The sequence below is a fragment of the Anopheles maculipalpis genome, chromosome 2RL, assembly GCF_943734695.1.
Source record: "Anopheles maculipalpis chromosome 2RL, idAnoMacuDA_375_x, whole genome shotgun sequence".
Taxonomy (NCBI): domain Eukaryota; kingdom Metazoa; phylum Arthropoda; class Insecta; order Diptera; family Culicidae; genus Anopheles; species Anopheles maculipalpis.
The window spans coordinates 26,368,145-26,387,936 of NC_064871.1; the positions used below are offsets into that span (position 1 = coordinate 26,368,145).

At 42.6% G+C, this 19,792-nt stretch overlaps 1 protein-coding gene across 1 annotated transcript in view; it reads left to right on the plus strand.

Moving 5' to 3' along the window:
* Window positions 1-515: 515 nt before the first annotated feature.
* LOC126556734 (uncharacterized) overlaps window positions 516-19,792 on the plus strand; it is a 42,770-nt gene continuing 23,493 nt past the window's right edge. Inside the window, exons 1-5 of the mRNA XM_050212202.1 lie at window positions 516-2,281; window positions 2,650-2,977; window positions 3,069-3,373; window positions 3,452-3,574; window positions 12,219-12,258. Coding sequence (XP_050068159.1) covers window positions 539-2,281; window positions 2,650-2,977; window positions 3,069-3,373; window positions 3,452-3,574; window positions 12,219-12,258 — 2,539 coding nt within the window. The 5' untranslated portion in view covers window positions 516-538. The remainder of the gene's footprint in view (window positions 2,282-2,649; window positions 2,978-3,068; window positions 3,374-3,451; window positions 3,575-12,218; window positions 12,259-19,792) is intronic.

The following is a 19,792-nucleotide window of genomic DNA, read 5'->3' on the forward strand; positions in this document are numbered from 1 at the left end:
GAGATTTTTATCTACTCAAGTTGTGTTTGCTGTCTCGATACTTCATCGTTTTGGATACAATTGTGCAGAAAAAATTTATATCTTTATCTTTTGATAATAATTTACGAATGTATTCTTCCTGCTTCATCCACTCACTAGGCTTCGAGCCGCTACGGCTAGATATTTAGAAAATGAAAGAAGCTGACACTCATCCAGTATGCAACTGCGGAGAAACTTGCAGCAGAAAATCAAACAAACGGCCGTAATATAGCACAGCAAGCAAACAGATTGTTTTGTACTTAGTGAACACAAACTGCACTGCATTCCGGTGCGCGTGTTGCATCGGAAAATTAAGCAGCGAAAAGGAAAACCAATATTTCTAGAAAGGAGAAGGAACCATCCAGAAACGATAAGTGATCGGGATCCCCTCAGGAGAAGTGTACAAATAAATTAACCCTAATTAATCGCACTGGGAAGCGAAATAACACTTCTATCCCGTTCGCCGGTACGCCGGTGGTCCCGCGGCTGTGCACAGCGAGAGCAAATTTAGATTAATTAAATGGCCGATTCATCCAACGGCGGCAGAACGACCAGCACCACTGGTTTGCTGATACTGGAGCAGCAGACACAGCCACTAGCCGCGTCGATGGCACCCTTGCCGAAGAACGCCAACGGCACCGACACAGTGTCGGACGAGCAGCAAAACGAGCGCAGAATGGCACGGGAAACAGAGGAGGCCAAGCGCCGCATGAAGAAACGAGTAGATTTCATGGAAGAGAACCTACCGCGAAAGGACGACGACGGCGGGTTAAAGGCGTTCGACGAGGTCGCTTATCGAATGTGTGCGCACACGAAAACAACATCACAGAAACCGATCCGGATGACTACTGCCACTATGTCGTGGGGTAGTGACGGTGGACCGGTGTACGTGGGGAGTCCGGTGACGGATGAAGATTTCGAGCAGCTAATCGATAGCCGCATGCAGGACCTTGAGGACATACGGTCTGATTCGGACTCAGACTTTGGGGACGATCATGGCTTACCGCCCCAGCGCGTTCCCGTAGTGGCTCGTCGAGGAGACGCTAGAGCACTTCGCGAACCCGTCGTGAGTGGGGGTAGTAGTGGTGGTGGTGCTGGGACCAATGTTGGTAGACATCCGTCTGCCTCCTCTTGGAGCGATGGCAGTAGTACGGTGAGCGACGTAGAAGAGGAAGTGGATCACGAGCAGGAGAAACTGCAGCATCATGAAACCGTTCAGGACAGGATCAGGACACGCACTCCTACGGAGCGAGCTCCATTGAATCTACCTTCGATGGAAGCGTCTGGTTCGCCTTTCCGAATGCTCATGACCCCGATGTGCCCGATGAGTCCGGGAAGGCGGTCAGATAGCAGCGTTTTGTTTGGGCCTTCCTCATTACCCATAATCCTTCCTTTTCACGTGCGCCGCCGATTGTCCGAATGTCGCGAAGAGGATGAAGAGGACGAGAAGCAGCAGCTGTCTTCACATTCCCCACCATCGGCTACGATCCGATCACCGGTCGCAATTCCTTCGATCGTCATTGCTACGAGCGGTGAAGCTGCACAAGAAACGGCACCGACAGTAACCTCCAAACCCGCCGCCGCGCAGGACGAAGAAGCCGAAACGGCTATCCCACGTAAATCGCGTTTCATGGTTACGAAGACAGAGGAGCAGCAGCAGGAGCAGCAAAAGCTACAACAGGACTTGCCTCCCAGTCCTCGGCTTCGACCGGAGACGGCCGCATTAATTCCAGTGCCAGCATCTCAAAACTCTCAGACGATCCACTTTCCCTGCAGCAGTAGCCAGCAGTACGGCAGCAGCCAGCGGACATCCGTGCATTCAATCTTCTCAACCGATGCAGCCGCAGCTCACCATAATACGCCACATCTCGATCGGCGCTTCTTCGATACATCACTGGTAGAGATCCGTCCACTTACTCAAAGCCGAAATTCGCTCTCATCGACGACGGGTGCTGACACGAGTGGCTATGAATCTGGAACCACTACAAACTCATCACTGTCCCGGGAACAACAGGCGTCTTCGTCGCGAGAATCACAACCTGCCAAGAGCAACATTCCGTTTGAATTAGATGAGGTGTGGGTAAAGCGTCCAGACCCGGTAACCGGTCCCTTAACAAAAGCAAAAGCTCCCAAAGCAAAAGAAGTTCTGTCGACGAAGGGCGGTGACCGAGCTGCAACCCTACCGGTGAATGCAAAGCCCAATTATGCAGCATTCACAGACAGTCCCGAGAAGAAAAAGTCATCCGCAGTGAAGGCAGCAAGTGTAAGTTTTGTTGGTGGAAGGTATTGGAATATTCTTCTTCTGTTTTTTGAAAAATTATTTTACTCAAATATTTGTCTCAGCTTTGACGAGAGAAATGATCCATCATGTGCAATTCATAAAACCGTAACTTCTTTCTCTTCCTCTATCTCTATCGTCTTGATACAAAGTACTCGATCTCTTGGACAGATGTCCTTGTCTAGAGGGATGGGGTGTGATAATAGTAACCTAGCATAACCTAAAAAGATAACAACGAACGAACAGAGCATGGGTTGATAACCAATCTACCAGTGTCACACTTAACTGGGATATTTCTGTCGGATGTGCAAATGCTTGTATTTAATTAATTTCATCTTTTACTTTCCTCCCAGGATGGAATCGATGGCGCTGCTGTGTCCGGACAATTTCAGCGTCCTTCAACGGCACCGGCCACTTCCGGTGAATCATCGACGCGTGCCTCTAAAAAGCAAAAGAAAAGCGAAAAAGAAGCCAAGAAGCAGGAGAAGGAAGTTATGAAACAAAAGCGAGAAGAGGCACGTCGACTCGAGAAGGAAGCGGCCAAGCTGGAAAAGCTTAACCGGAAGCACGAAAGCATATCGCGAAGTACGGAACGGGTCGGATCTGGCGGTCGTTCTGGATCGTTGGAGAGGCGCCGCAGTGGAGAAGAAGCGCCCGTACTAAACCAATCGACCGTGCACGGTAAGTCGAAAGATGCAATAAATGCCTGTCTGCTTTGAAAGGTTCAATATTGAAATATCATGAATTTTTTGTTTATGGTTTTATTTTTCAGGTATCGCTAGTCCAAATCGAAGACCGACAATATTCGATGTGTTTCGACCGCGAAAGGGTTCCGATTCGCGAAAGAAGAAAGATGATGGAAGTAAATCCGGCTCGGACAAGGACAGTACCGGCATGGGCAGTGGCCCCATCACCACTTCCGGGGGGATTATGAACAGTATGAAGGCAGCCCTACACGTCGGTGGGCGACACAGCCACCAGCACCAACAACCATCAGCCCAGACCGGACCTGCCGCTGCAGCTGGGTCGAAAGTGCGCGATGGTTCAGCACATCCGCATGCGGGCAGTGATGCACAGGTAGAATGCTAGAGCAATTAATTCACTGTGACTAGAGCTTCCTCTCTGATACCAAATGTTGGATTTGTTGCTTTTTAGTATTACCACACGGTAACGGCTGTGCGCCGGGCCGACGTCGGCAAGTCTCCTATGACGAAGGTGATGGATTTGTTTAGGCACCGTTCCAATTCGGCCGTTTCCGAAGCGGATAAACGCAAAGCGGTAAGTGATTCTGAGTTAGTTTTTTTTTTTTTTAAATAATACTTCTAGACAAAAGGGCGCATGAATCTTGATGTGTTTCGTGAGTTCATTTTCATGGAAGATAAAGAGTATATCTGCATAATTTTAAGCCTTTTTTGCATTGAAGAAAATTGCTGTAAGTTAGTGTCTAAACCTCTAAAGACACTACGCGACTATTGACTTGATAGTGTACCTATGTTTTATAAAAAAAACATATTATATAAATAATCCCTGGCATCAAAAAAAGAGTGTATTTATAAAACTTTTAGATAAACAATTCCAAAAACGCTTTTGAATTCGTACCCAATACGTATAAATTCTACTCGAGAAAAATCTATCACAATAACTGTTCGAAATAGGTTGACATCTAGATGGCGCTAGCATCGTCACTTAATGCTAGGTTGTTGTCCATGATAACATGTGCTGTTCAAATTGAATGAAATAATTTATATTTTATAGGAAAGAAACGAATTTGTCAAGTTTTACTTTTATAACTTTTGGAATTATACATTTGTTTGATGCATCTTAATATGCTCTAGATATGGTCAAATGACATCAAATGTTGTAAAGAAAAAATAACTGGAATTGAAAGGATTGATAATAAATAGCCCAACGCTTCAAACATTATCATCCCATGTCAGATAGATTATTGCTTACTTGTAGAATGATTGATACTAACAAAATATGCATAAGTAAATTAGGGAAATAATTTTCCCTTCTTTCCTTTGTGCAATTTAATGGTGCGAAGATAATCAACATATCAACAACAATGCGGCTTGTAAGAAGTGATGATCGTTAATATTGTAGAATTTTATTTAGTGCATATTAATTGATTCTGACTCTTATTTTAAATCATATATACAGTTGTCATACTTCATTTGGCAAGTCCATGCGGTATTTTCCGTGTCGAGGCACACATGAAAGAATGTACGTTATTTGTTTCCTGTGTATCGATCTTTTGTGTAATACGTAGCGAAGCACGTACTGTTTGGAAAAATAATATTACACCATAACAAATTAAGCAATCAAGAAAAACGAAATCTAAACAAATGAGCAAAAGACTTTCCACGTTCTGGGGATGATTATTTTATTCACCTTCAATACTTGCGAGGAGTGAATTGAGCGCTCGGATTTTTATTCTGTACTATTATCATTTACATAGCAGTTATGCTGATCCAACAAAGGTATTTGTTTAACAATTCTTCAAAGTACTCCCACAACATCTGCGTTGTTTATGATACCCTTATACCATCAATATTTGCACATTACGCAATCCAGTGTGTTTGTTACAACGATCAAAGATCACTTGGTTGAGTAAAGCTGATAAACAAAACGGACCAACACATTTTTATGAGCCTAAAAAGCTTCCACACACGACAGCAGGTCCCATTTTTAATCGAAGGTGATAGAATTATCAGCTATTACTACTCCATAAACACGCTAGTAGATAAGCAATAGATACGCAATTATCTTCCCCACACACAGCTATCAAGCAGTGGCAAACTGGAAGTACGCAAGGGCCAACCAACGCACCGCCATACGACGTCTTTGTTAAATTACGTCAGAACAAGAGCGCGTTACAAAGAGCATGGCCGGTTGAACGCTTACTTCCACGGCGTGTATGCTCTTACGTGGGCTTTTGTTTGGGAGGAGAGTCTTCAAACATTGCCATTTTTTTGTGTTTTCTGTGTTGTGTTTTCAATTAATTTGTTTGCCAGACACTAGAGAGCCATCCTCTTACTTCGAAGATGGCAGTGGTTCACAACAAAAATGGTCTCCTCCGCTTTGTAGTAGCACCCGAACCGTGTACGTCGCAAGGTCAAACGGTGGCTTGTTTGACGTACGTTCGGACGGGTTGGCAGTTTTTGTAAAAACCAACAACCTACAAACCGATCGATCACTCGCTGGCAGCAGCATCCGATTCAATTACTTCTCCATCAGCGCTCTCCACCATACGACGGAACATCGGCCTACCACCACCACTTGGAGCAATGGTTGCAGGCAGGTGGAGGGATCCATCGTCTCGATCGAAGAGGGAGTGTGTAAGAGCTAGACACTCAGATTCGCGCGCACAAATGTCACACTGCGTTCATTGGATCGGGTGGATCTTTGCGTCCTTCTCGTAAGGGTGCGAAACGAGCAGATTCACCTGGGAGGCTATGTGATGTAAATCTGTGTTTTTTTGTTTGTTTTGTATGCTTTGTACCGCGATTGATAGTAAAAAGATCGGATCGATTACGCTCGCATGGAATTTTCTCTTTCTATCTCTCCCGCTCTATTGGCTGTTTGGTTTTGCTTTGACAACTAGCAGCAGGCTAGCTACTAGCGGACCCTGTGCCATACCGATGTGGCGATGACGTCGTCGCTACTCAGTGTGACCGATATCGCACTGCGCACAGGCAAGCAGGCAGGTTCATTTCGAGTGAACGTGCGCGTTCTGGAAGGTAATGACGTTTACCGGTCGGTACACAAGACTCTTGCAAAGCGCGTACCGATGTTGTGGCGTTAGGTGTCCGACATCGTCTTTAGTCTGGCTGTACATTGCGTCTGAATAGGTCGCATTGCGCTACATACACACACGGGTGAACTCTAGTGATTATTGAATGCGGACGTGTTATGATCAGTGCGCTCTACGAATCGGTTGAAGTTTTGTTAGTACGACTTGAATAAGCTGTTTAAACGGATCGATGAGTTCTGGTGCTAGGTAGAACCACGTGCCCAAGTAATCTCACCACAGAATTCCACACATTGACCGGCTGCTTTCGGAACACGGAAGGCCATGGTTGTGACCCAGTTTGTTATTGAAGCCTCCCTTCTCCGGATCGGCCAGTAAAGTGCAATGTGAATGCACTTATCTAAGGCCACAAAGCGTGTGCACGACCACCGGCGGCAATCTCCGCCATCTCGTCACAAAACGAGATCAAGTGACGGATAGACACGCGTAAATATAGTAGGTGTTTGTAAGCGTGTATGTGCTCGGTGCGTGCATGTATGGAAATGGGATCGTTGCATTGGCCAGTTCAATCATGTGGTTTGTTATATTGTTGTAGGTCCGCCACCGTCCAAAGCTTGTCCGATCTCGCGACCGGACGCTCTCACCAGTTGCTCACCGTCGGATGGCTTTGTGACGTGATCTTCGTTCGTCTCTAATGCAGCAATCGATCATTGCAGTTGGTGGCTTTTGCTGCGCTGACCCACACCAGTGCAGGGTCAATCTGTTGCTGGGGTGGTTGATTTGGTGGTGCGTGTGATGGGCTAGGAAAGTGAAACTATTCGTATAGCGATTCCATCACGAAGCAGTCGTGAAAAGTGACGTGCAATGGCCATCAAATGTGGAATGTTTGTAAAATGGAATGATGAAGAAGGTTCGAAAGGATGGAAGTGTGGTGGTGGGGGGTGTAGTGTTGTGCTAGACATCGTGTGACAACCTCCCGACGTAGACTTTTGATCGCGAGAACAATTGCTCAATCAGAACCACTCGGTAGTGGGATACGTTTATGAAACTTCCGGCTTAGCAAAGAAGTGCGAAGTGGGATATACGATAGTGCGTTTCTTTGTGAAGCTTCATGTTGAGGCGTTGCATAAAGTTTTAGTTGGGTTCTAGTCGGAAAGAAGGTGTAGGTATTGTGCCATTTGAAAAATCTTTATAATATGTTTTGTTTGGCTGTATCGCTTCATCGTAAAGTCTTGAATTAAACGTATAATAATGCCAATAGTGCTAAACTGAACGATACTGAAAGGCCAAATGATTCAAGAATATTACTCCTCTTCGATTCGTCTAGTACGTGCGCTTATCAACTGTTGAAGGGAAGAAGTTAAAAAAGTGGAAAAACATGTACCTCCCCTATCTAATATATGCAACTACTCGATCGCCCATGGACGTCTGTAGCTGTTTTCGTGCAATAAAGCTGTTTTTAAAGTCCTCGAGGTTCGCCACTGTTGACAAAACACTATTTTTAACACTGGATGTCAATTCACAGCACTTCACAGTTTGTAAATGTTTTAATTGACATTTGACCAAACAAACCTCCTGTCTCTTCGGCTCTGAGTCATTTGAAGACAAGTGTGTCTGATTTTGAAAGCGTATATCTACCAATTGCCAGGATTGAAGAACCGGGAGCAGCCCCATTTTCCATTGCACATCAAGTGTGTTTACCTTACTAGTCCCATTAGCTTAGAGAAGGAATAGGTCCGTTGTTGTATCCTCTCCGAATGCACTTCGCAGTAGTGTCGGATTGAAGGTTGCACTGTGCATGCGCATATTGAACTCATCGCTATCGCTAAACGTGTGTTGCATCTCTTGGCTGCGGTAAACAGTAACACCAGGCTTATCGCTTGTCTACACCTCCCCCGTGGTACAGGGCTCTGGGACAACCTGGACAGATGTGATTGTGGCTTTAGGGGGCAGGAAAGGGTAATCCAATAGCCAATTGCTCAAACCGTATCGCAAAATCACTTCAAATTGTTTGCCTTTCCCCTTCGGCTGCTTCGGGATCCCGGATGAACTTTCAGCCGTCCCTGGCGTCCTCGCAACGTGGGTGATGAAAAATAGCTGATTGTTTTATAACATCCGGTTGGGGTATCAGTTGGAGGAATTATGTATTTATTTATAGTTCCGATTGTGGTGTATAAATATAGCCCAGTTTGGTACATATCAGTTTTACAAAGAAATTTCTGAAGTATGCTTGGATCGTTAAATTTGTGCTTTGCTGTACATTTCATTCAGTTTCATTTGCATGCAATTCTTCGTCTTTTACTGCTTGCCGGAACGAACGATATTCCATCAAACTCCGGAGAATGATCAACATCGATAAAAAGGAACAATCGAACTAGTTTTCATTCTCGTGTTGGTAACACAATTTGTGCAAAATAATATTGAATCGCTGGGCGCAACGCTAATATTTGAAAACTGATGATGTCTTGTGTATGCTCTAGATGTTTCCACATTGCCATCCTTGAGAGCTTGATAATGCGAACGACTCTGTTCGTAATACCATACAGCCAATGGAACAGAAGAGATATTATTTACTTAGTGATAAAAAACGCTTAAGAGGAGATTCAATTCAGGTTCATTTTTCCAAAGATTCTTGCTGAAAGGCTACCGAGACCGAGTTAGTTGAAGTGGGCCATAATTGTTTCTTGATGCGTGTGATGACGTTCGTTTCGATGTTATGCAACTCCGTGTTATTTTTAGCAACATTTTTAAAGCTAGCTTAAATCGATCTCTGTTTCATTCTCAGTTGTCGCCCCATCCAATTGACACCTTATTTAGAGGTAGCTTAGGGTCAAATGTATTCGCTAATGCGCTCTATTCAGCTCTATTAGTTAACAGCAGCGCTGTGCCACGGGGAGAACTGCAGCAGATCGTTAACTTCTTCACCCGATTAGCACCTTCCTCGGCTACAGAAGCTATATTCAGTTAGCGTGCTAAATTTCATTGTAAAGAAAAAAATCCTGAACGATTATTATTGCAGCAAAAATATACTTAAAAGAAACCACGGGAGTTGGCGAGAGGAGATCAACTAGAAGTTTATAGAAGATCGAAGTAAAGAGTAAATATTTATTCAGATTCATCTTCTCGCTTTCTTTTGCGAATGATTTATTTCTCTGCGAAAGAGTTGCTGTTTATTTTACCAACGGCGAAGAAATCCTTTCGCTTTGATAGATCTGAGACGTTAATAATCTGTCGATTGGGTTGATGGAAGATCTTTAATCTTCAAACTGTAAAGAACTTTTGGTTTTCTTATGACTGTTCTCTAAGAAGAACGTAGATAATTAAAAATATCTTAGTTTAAAACTAAATCTAGGCATTTAAATGAAGTTTTGCTTATACAGTGCCCTAAAGGGGACGTTAAGGTTATGAAATAGTTTAGTATGGCTGGAGTAGATCTCCGTTTGTTGAACGGCTCCCCAAAAGACCTCCAGCCTTTAGTGTTGCCAATTATTTGCATTTGCATACGGTTGTGTTTGCCTGCTCCCGGGTGCATTGAAAAAATGCTACGCCATACTGATGTACCGAAAGCACGTGTCTGTGGCTTTGTCGCTGGAGAGATGCATTTCCGACGTGATGTTCATTCCGTAAATTTTCATCCATCCCCTCGAAGATGATGAACGTACGAGTCAGAGAGTAGAACGACAGTTGACATGCTGAACTAATATATGCACCATTCGCGGTGACAGCAGGCGGTCGAGTGAGCTTTATAATTGCGGAACAGTTGTAGCTTGTTGTATGAGCGGTTTTTTGTTTGTTATTCGTTTGTTTTTGTCTCTCCGTCAACCGTCATGTAGACTGGCGATGTAATTTCAGACGATCTGCGGTGGATTAGATTTTGTTCGCGCTCGTGCGGAACAAAATGTCTTTGGATAGGCGATCCCGGATGTGTGCTAGGAGGATGGTAACATCGATTAGAAGTTACCCTTCATGATTTGCCGTGCTGCCCTTTTGCACGTAATTAAAGTCGTTATTGTACACTGAGTTGTTTTGGAAGTGGCTAAGAATAAAGTGAAATAGAAGGTTTTAAAGCGTGTAGATAGCCATATGCCAGACTTGTTCTGGTCTTGAATTTCTGCAATATCATATATAGCCATAATGGATGGAAGGATATTAGTTTACTTGTTAAAACCTGGCTCGTTCTCTATCTTTAACATAAGCATATCCGTTCCAAAAATTTGCTCCTTCTTCTTCAATAGCATCACAGCTCCTTCAAGTCTTTCCATTACTTCATTATCGCCCACGGATTTATTGTCACTCGTAAGCTCGAGAGGGGTAGGTCCGGATTTTTTTAACCCTAAAAGTCGAAATCAAAATCTTAAATTACAAAGCATTGTCTTTTCTTGGCTTAACGACCTACAGGGCCACACTGGCCGGCCATCTAACGGCTTACTAACTGGACTCATTGAAACTACTCAGTTTTAATAGTCAAGTCCTCACAACAGGCGAACGGTCCAGACTATTGTAAGAAGACAATAATATAGGGCAATAGAATAGAGAAGTGACTGAAAACACACGCTACAATCACACCTGTAGCCTGATTCGATTATAATGGATAACAGAATAAATTATTTTCGGTTATCGACAACACGCTGTCAGAGATAACAAGAACATGAAACCGATAAGAAAAACTTTGTTTTAAATAAAATGCAATTAAAGAATAGCTTTGTTGAAATACGCTTCATCTAAAAGTTGAACCATTTTGTTGTTTTTATTATGTTTACAATTGTTTCTATCGCTAGCATCCTACACGTGGATCTGTACTAGCGAAACACGGATGTCGTGCAATACAGCCAGGTTGATTGTTGTCAGCTTAAACACCGTCAATTGATACGTTGTTTTATATTTGTTGCACACAGCAAAACCTTCACCTCAATTGCGTCACGGTTCGTGTTATGCTGCTGGAGTAGAACCGTTCTTTATCAAGCAGCGTGTGCCCTGCATCCTTTAAAACGCGCCAATGGTTCAATGGTTTAATTTAAAACCGTCCGGTGAGCAAATAAAATAGCCGAAGCCAATGTTCTAATAATGGCGCGCATCTATGTGTGTCCAGAAGTCTTAAAACCGTTTCCCCTCATCCTAGCCACTTATCAATTCATCAGGCACGACGAGACGGAAGTGGGTTTCACAAGAACGGCCCTCGCCAATTGGGGTTCCGTTCTGTGCGGTGTTATCCATTGCTTTCGATGCAATTGTTTTGTTTGTTCACGCGAGCCGGTAGCCCCAGAGCACTTGCTTTGGAGGTCTCCATTTGCAGCAGGTAGAGATGGGACTGTGACATTCTGCAGCAATATGGGATGCGCATTTGGATGGCTGGTTTGAATATGAAATGCTATAAAGTGGTCTCCTCCCCGGGGGGAGGGTGTTCGGTTCAATTTGTGTATGTTTGTTTTATTAAAGCTAGAACTAGAACAGTGTCTAAGTGCATTTGAAAGGGGATCAACATTGTGGTTGTTGTCGATAGTAAACAACTGTGGTAAAAGCACATCCATTTAATGATAGATTCCTTTTCCCGTTCGTTTAGTTAGGCTCGAACGAAAATAAAAGTACGGTTCATAAAAATTGAGTTTCGTGCTGTACAGCCGTATGCTTCCAACACAATTATATTGCGCGTGAGTGAAAATTTAGTTATTTAATTGCGTGCGTAAGTGTGAAAAACCACCGGAAACGGTGGAGAGTGAAATTAGCTTACACAATCCGGTCGGAACATGTCGACCTACCTGAAAAATAAGCTGCTACGGCGGCAATCGGGAGGAATGGAACTTCCTGGCCGCCAGCATCGCAGCCGTTCCTTGGACGTGGAAGCCCTACAGCGGTCCGGTGTGCAGGCATTAATGATTGTAAGATGGATTTTAGCTTAAATGTCGGGGATTTCCTCCAGGTTAATCCCGTGGGTTCTTAATCGTTCATAGAATAATTGGGGATTTTAATTGAAATAATCATATTGCATAAATACGGGTGCTCCCATAAAATATAAACCATTCAATTATTATTTCAAATGCATTGAATTGCCTTCAAATTTGAATCAGGGGGCACAACAAGATCATCTATCTGGTCACAAAAATGATTACTTGCTCATATGTTATTAGCATCGTCTTTTTAATACTTTTTTCTCTATCTTCGTTTTTTTTTCAGAAAGCTGCCGCACAGCATCAGCAACAGCTAGCCGTCCAATGTAAGTACTGCACAAATAATAATACTTTTTTAACATATGCGAGCCCTGTCAGAAGGGGTCGCTCCAATCGTCAAATGCATTTCTCTGTCAACTTTAAGTATCATCAAAGATAAAATCAAATGACGTGCATCATCTATTTACTTATGTACACCGTCGCTCGTCTGTCTCTGTCAAATTAAATGTGAACAATATAAATGTGGTGGGCGCATTGCTGACAGAAGTGCACAATTGTGAACTTCCTGTTCGTTGCATTTTGACGCCATGTGTATGAATTTTCTCTTTTGGATCGTAACTCTCTCACGTGTTTGACTAGTTCGCTGGCTCGATATCTATGCTTCTCTTTGAAATTCATGTGATCGATCACGTCATCAACATTAAGCTTTCGCTCTACGGTATGGAGGAATTGTCTTTATTTACTGTATAGTGATCGATGTAATTGTGTTTCAATAATTTTTGTATGATGATGGTGGTATGGTTTTGATATTTGGCGCAGTTAAAATTAATCTAGGGACATCGTGGGAACATATTTTTGATTAATATTGAAACCTTATTGTAAATTTACTAAGAATCTTTACTAAGAATCCGAGGGAAGAGGCGACCGTGGCAGATCGATCTCCCGTAGAGAGCACTGACTATCCAACCACGTGATCAAAATTAGTGTAATACGCCATTTATGGCCAACATGACCTACGAATTGTGTTAAGCCAAAAAGTGATATAATAAATTTTTATAATTATTAGATAAATATTCGAATTGTTGGCCATTAAATTCGATTCTTTGGGCCTTTCTTAATATTTAAAACATCACTACGATTTTTTTAAATTTTACATGACATGTTAATTATTAAATTATTATTTAAAAAATACAATTCATTCAGTAATCACTTTTTTTTAAACTACGAAATTCTCTATTTATCGCGAATGCAACCTCACACACGCGTCTCCGATCAGAAGGGTTGATTACGTATTTGTTTTTGTTTTGCTTTTCCACCGGCTGTGTGCGGTTTCGTTGACAGATGTCACACACACATCGCTGTGGAGCGTTGCGAGCGTGGTACTCTCGAACGAGCCTCCTGTACCGCTTGTAGTATGCGTGTGCATTTGTGTGTAGCGTTTTTTTTTATCTGAATTTATGTTTACTACGCTGTTATGCGAAGGGAAACACAACACTCCGTGCGTACAGAGCATCGAATGAGTTTAATGAAAAAATCGAATATAGAACGAAGCAAAAGTGCGATAAATTTGCGTGTAAATCATGCAGAAAAGAAAGGAGAAACAGAATTCCGCCGGCTGGCTGATGTGACCACCGAATAAACACCCAACACACCAACTCGCAAGGAGAAGATGGGAAGAGCGGAGTATCGTATCCGTGGAACTGGTTGGGTTTAGAGTAACCTTGAAACGATTTTAGTGTGGTGTGTGTAGTTGTGTATAATTCTGTTTTGTTTTCTTGCCGATTGCGTCTTACTTTCCTCGGTAGTTCTCTTCTCTGCAACCTTTAGGAGGTGTGTTATGCCATCTTCCTAGTGTTTATCGTTCCGTTTTTTGTTATTTTCGCTTCTCAACTGTATTTCCTGTTTTTGAAACATTTGCCACGATTGTTGTTTCAAAAAAAAAAAAAAAATAAAAAAATACTGCTAGGGGCGGACCGACCGGTGAAAATGAATCTCATTTTGCACCGGAAAACACACACAAGTGCCATCGATTTTGTTTACTCCATTACACCAACCGAAGGCCGTACCGAATCGAGCATGTACATATTTATCAGTGTGACTCATGGCTCTAGAGTTTGGTAAAACGTGTAATCGAGTTCCCTGATACCGGCTACAGTTTGATTGATTGTCCCTTTCAGGCGTGTATTTTCTGCGAGAGTAGAAATGCAAACAAACAAAATTCAAATGCTCAGTTCACTGCTGGCTTACATCCTGGCCACCTTCCCATTGGCATTTTATTACCCATCGTCATAACGCCTTACCCGGCCGGTACAAACTGGTTATCTTGTTTGTTTGTTTCATGTTTTGCCTCGTGTATTGGCTTTTTATTTTTCTCAACAACCGTAGTTCCTCAATGCTCAGGGTCGAAGCATCTCGTCTCCTGTTTTCTCGTAGCTGTTTTGGTACTGCCCTGTGCCGTTAAATATTATCTAACCTTTTTGACACACTAACACACAGCCTGAGTTACGGCCAAAACCCTTGGCAATCGCGATAAACACCACACAACACAACAACATAACAATCGTTTATTTGAAATTGGAGGAAGTGTGATCACTTTTCTTATAGAACAAGGAAGACGTGCGGCATTATTGCGCAGCTTTTGCCCCACATCTGGCTAAGGTAGACAAGGTAGGGAAGCATTTGCGAATAGAAAAAAGCCGGTTTATTTCTTTTGAAGAATAACTTTTCTGATGAAACTGATGAATGCATAGAAAAGAATTCATTATTTTCAGAATTATAAGCCTTTTACTGCGTTTTCTTGAAAGCAAAAAAGGCAGATGAAAAGTGCTAAGAATGGTTTGTTTTCCTAAAACGCCGCATTCGAACCATTTTTAGCGAGGTGTGTGTTGCTTGATTCCTTGGGTCTATTCAATGTTGCACGCACACAACGGACGTATTACTTAATGCAATAAATCGGACCTGCATGCGAAGCATCGGATGAAAGTGTGTGCGTGGAGATCTAACCGTCCCTTTTGTACATCTCGTTTCACGCACTATGGGAAGTGGGTGTAAGGAAAAAAAAACTTGGGCTTATGCTTTATTGAGAAAATCTTGTCTATAATCCTTATTTTATAGACGAAAATACATATTTGTGTCAATAATTGAGTACCGATAAGTGGCGAGAGAAATCAATAATATTACCATGCTTATTGCTTATATTTGACACCATTTACACATCACAAAATTGCAACATAAACCACACAATTGATTTTTCTGCCTCTCGCTCATAGTGCAGTGGCGTTAGGGTTAGTTTGGTCGTGCGTATCCACGGCTCACCCATTTGCTCTGTGGTATTTGAAGCGAATGAAAGTGAAAGACGGACCTCATTTGTATCGTTGCGTAGTTGCCTCTAGCGCCAGTTCAAATTGTGTGTTTGTGTGTATTTCGCTGAAGAATTCAAATTAAAACCCTTCGAAAGTGTGCTGAACACAATTTTTATGTGCAAGGTATGGTGTGACATATGCGTAATAAAACTCTGGAATATAAGTGGAAGAGCGGCTACTACAGTGTCATCGATTCCATCTTAGAATTCTTCTACAAACAAAATGACAATCAATCTCGCTCTACGGTGCCTTAAAGTGTGGCTGTAGCTGGTATCAGTGTGCGTGCACGCATTCCTCTCGTTTCTTGAGGGCTTGAGTTAGTTTTTGGGAAAATTCCATTACATACAATTTTGCTAGAAGACGGGTTCTCCGAAGCCTTCGGTGTAAAAGCCAAATATAGCCCAAAAATCTTCCCCTTCTACATCGACCGCCGCTTTGTGTTTGGTGTGTGTCTACGTGACTTTCAGCGCTCCACCAACCGGGTCGCCCTCCCGCTAAAGCTCAGTAACCTCTACAGCATGCGTGTGGGGTGGGCTCCACTAATACGTGCGTGTCCACTACTATTCCCTCTCTACTTCAGCGTGAAACGGCAGCCATACGTAGTGAGTGATCAAACCCTCAAACCGCCGCCCAACTTGCTGCATTGAGCCCTGTTCGTAGCGTGTGTCTCTTTCTCACGTGTTTACAAAAATTAAATATTCATCTACGGTTCTTCTCTGGTACACGTACACACGATCGCGATCGTGAGAAGTGCTGCTGGGCCGCACTATGAGAAGCAGCAGCAGCAACACTCTCTAACGGGGTGCATTTATTGCCTGGTACGCACACATACGTGTAAGGAGCGGTTAATTCATAGCTCAATGTTGCCCTCAAACATTGATCAGTCTTCCACGCATGTTATGCCAGATTTTTTTATTGTTGTGTTTTTTTCCACGTATGCACGCGCGTATCTGTTTGTTTTGTGGTACGTGTGTTTATTGGGCAATCTTTTCCACCTTCTAATAAACTTAATTGGCGCCGTTTGCTCAACCGATCAATTATGCTACTTCCCTCGGGACACATTTCATGAACATCACATGGTGGCATCTGGATGGCGCGGAAGTGAGAGGGCATCCTCTAGAGAAGAAGTAGCTGAAGACAGATCATGGCAGCAAATAAAATCTTACGCGTGTCCGACTGCATGATTTGGACAACATCTCGTGATCTTGACGGGGAATAAAAATAACTTTTTCTTCGCAACCTTCTGCTCACCGTGATTGAGATGAAGTTGGGACTGTTTGGTCTAGATTATTTTATTTTGTTATTATTTCATGCTCCTTTGTTCGGGAGAATTCCGTGTATTGCCCGGGGCTGTATAGCACGCTGGATTGAATAAAATTGAACTCAAAGATAATGCAATTTGATTGCTTTCGATTGCACCAGGAAATTGACTCACGGTGGTGTCAAAAAGACAAAAAAAGCATTGTGAAATAAAGTAAAACACTTACAATTGCTCCTTTTTGTGCCAGTATCACCTTATGCACAATATTATTTTATCATTTTGAATAAATTGTGTTAAATAACTGTGAAGAGGTTTAGTCCTTGATGATGCTCTGATACCTAAACGCGATGGAAATGTTAACTCCTCATTTATATTACTTCCACAAGGCGTAGAAAAACATTCCGATCGATCATCCTAATGGGTAACTAATGAGATTTCTCTTTCTCTTTGATTGATGTTCCACCTCAACAATTGTATGAAACGAAAACCATCCTTTTGGTTCAGCATAACAGGAGCAACAATGCTTGGGAGAAGAAATTAGCAATGCTGGTTCTGTGTAGCCCTTGGGAATACAAAACAAACTAGAAGAAAAAAAATTGTTACATAAAAGTAATTACAAACAATATGAAAAGCGTCAGCCCAATCAACAGCTATCGTAGGAGTGTTGATTATTGCCTTTTTGTAGTCTTTTTTTGTGTTATTCTGCCCCAAATGAGTTCATGGAAATCGTGTCCAATTTTATGTATGTTCTGCTTTTCCCATACATAGGACAAAAAAATATCATCAAACAGTGTATAAACTTGGCGAACAACCTCTGGCTTCTTGTTTGCCCCTTTTTCGGAACCTTTTTGACACACAACAAGGATGCATCGGCCGAAAAACGATACTATTTCGAGGAAAACTCCGGCCTGGGATTAGTCCAAAACATGCTGTGTCTTCGCCACGTCTAATCGTTACCCGCATTAAGTTACCCGTGTACCGTAATTTGACAAGAGTAATTTGCAGGATCCTTGGCTTAAATGCTTCCCAAGCACTAAGCGCAAACCCAGTGTGGGAGTAAAAGGAGAACGCCCCGGAAGAGGTTTACGCTCTGGGCTGGGCACGTGTCTTATACCATCCACGCTTGCTTTTAGGTCTGATTTTCTTGATAGCATTATGTTTTATTTTTCTTTGCATGGAGAATTACGGTATGACCTGTTTTTATTGTGTTTTATTCTGTCTTAAGACAGATGTATGACCTTGTCAAAAACGGGAAGAAAAAAAGATTTATAATAAGGAAGGACAAAAAACCCTCAATAGCTTTACTCTGCAAAGAAGCAAAGGAAGCACAATAGCTTTCTTTTCTTAATGACAGCACAATATGAATAGGTTGACATATTATTTTCAGCAAGCAACGGGAGTGTCGGAAGCGGAAAACAAATGCAACAAGCGAAGGAAGCTTACGGTTTAGTAGCAGAGAAACACGGTTCTCAAACACCGGTTTTGCTTTGGGAAACAAATGGAGCCTGCAAAAAGGCGTAGTAGATTGCGAATCTGTACTGCTTGGTATAGCCATTTAATATTTATTCGCTAAAGACGCCCCAGACGCTGTTCGTTCACTCAAAGCTAATTTTTGCTCCAATCATCCCCCTGTGTGAAGTAAATTGCGCGTTATACCTTTTCCTACCTCAACGCAACAAAAGGTTTGACAGTACAAATTACTGTTTGAAAATGCTATTTACTCTCACTCACATATCGCACCATACACCGTGGAAAAAGCCCCTCGCAATGGAGACGATGGAGACGCCAAGTCGCTCGTATTCGTTGCGTTCGAACCTTACTCTCAAGGACATGGTCGCAATTTCACTCTCACTTTTATTTTTCCCCGAAAAAGCGTCATCATAGCTAGAACTCATTTCCCCGCTCGTCGGGGTGGCACTCATTTTCTTATGAGTGCTGTTCAACACATCGTCCCATCTTACTCTCCTTCACACGATTCGATGAAAAGCTTCAAGGAAATCACATCCCTTTCCTCGAGACTGTGTTTACGTTTCTTGTAGGCCCTTTTTTTGTTTTGACGTGCTGTTAGGTAGTCGACTACATTTCACAAACGTTTCGCCGTTGTCTCTTTCCAACAACCGCCACTCGTACTCATTCGTTCGGAACGAATCGCTGAGAAGCGTCTGCGCACAGGTTTTCGCCGTTTACGCGAGGTATTTTCCCGCGTGTTCTATTTCCTTCCTCCATGAGTAAGGTTTGTGTGTGTATGTGTGTGTGTATGTTCTCTGGATGTCACGTAGGCCACACACAGGTTACGATGTTTTGCGCCGTTTCTCGGAAGAATATAGAAGATTTTAAAGCTTTTCTGTATCGCGAAGAGCTTTTATCTTTTTTTGTAGAATGATGGAACCGGCAAAGGAAATGAGAAACACCCACCAATCAAGATGAAAATGGTTGAATGATTTTTTTTTTGTACCGCTCTTATCAAGATGAAATGCTTTGGCGTATCTTTTTCCGGGCCGTTTCAGCCAAGGGAAAAATGACCCTAAATCTCCGTGTGAAGAGTAATGGTTTGAATTGATTCTTTATTTTTTTTTTGGCCATGTTCGATAGCAATCAGAATTGCTCGTTTGAGCATACTGTTTAAATATTGTCTTTTAAAGCTTTTACGGTTGACGGTGTGGAAGCTTAGAATTTAGAATTTCAATATCACAAATTATCAAACATGGCAGAAAATAGAAACATATAATGTTTTATTCATGTAACAATTGTCTAATTCATTCCGGGTTCTATTTCATTGTGCCTTCTATCACGCTATCGGCATTGCCGCCTTTTTCATGTGTTGCACGTGATCCAGTTTAGTGTACGTCCTTTCGTGTCTTGACGCGTCCTTCGTGAATTGACGTCGTAGAATTACAACACAATCCTTGTACGAAGTTGTTTACTATTTTCATTCACCAAAAGGGCTTCTTAGTACGAACACCACTCCCTTGTGAAGCTAAACAGCACTGAAAGAGACTATATTAGGTAAATGTTGGCCATGGTCTATGTGTATACGTTGGCGTCGTCTGCCGGAAATGAAAAAGTTTTCATCAGTTTCCCATGATATGATCGTTTGAATCAGCCTTTTAAAGGTAGTTGCTGGCACGGCAAACTATCGTTGGCTTCTAGCAAGAGAGCGGGTGTATTCACGTGAGTCTCGTGACTGTTCAAAGGGTGGCCACCCCACCCCACCCCCCCTTTAGTTTCATTTCACAT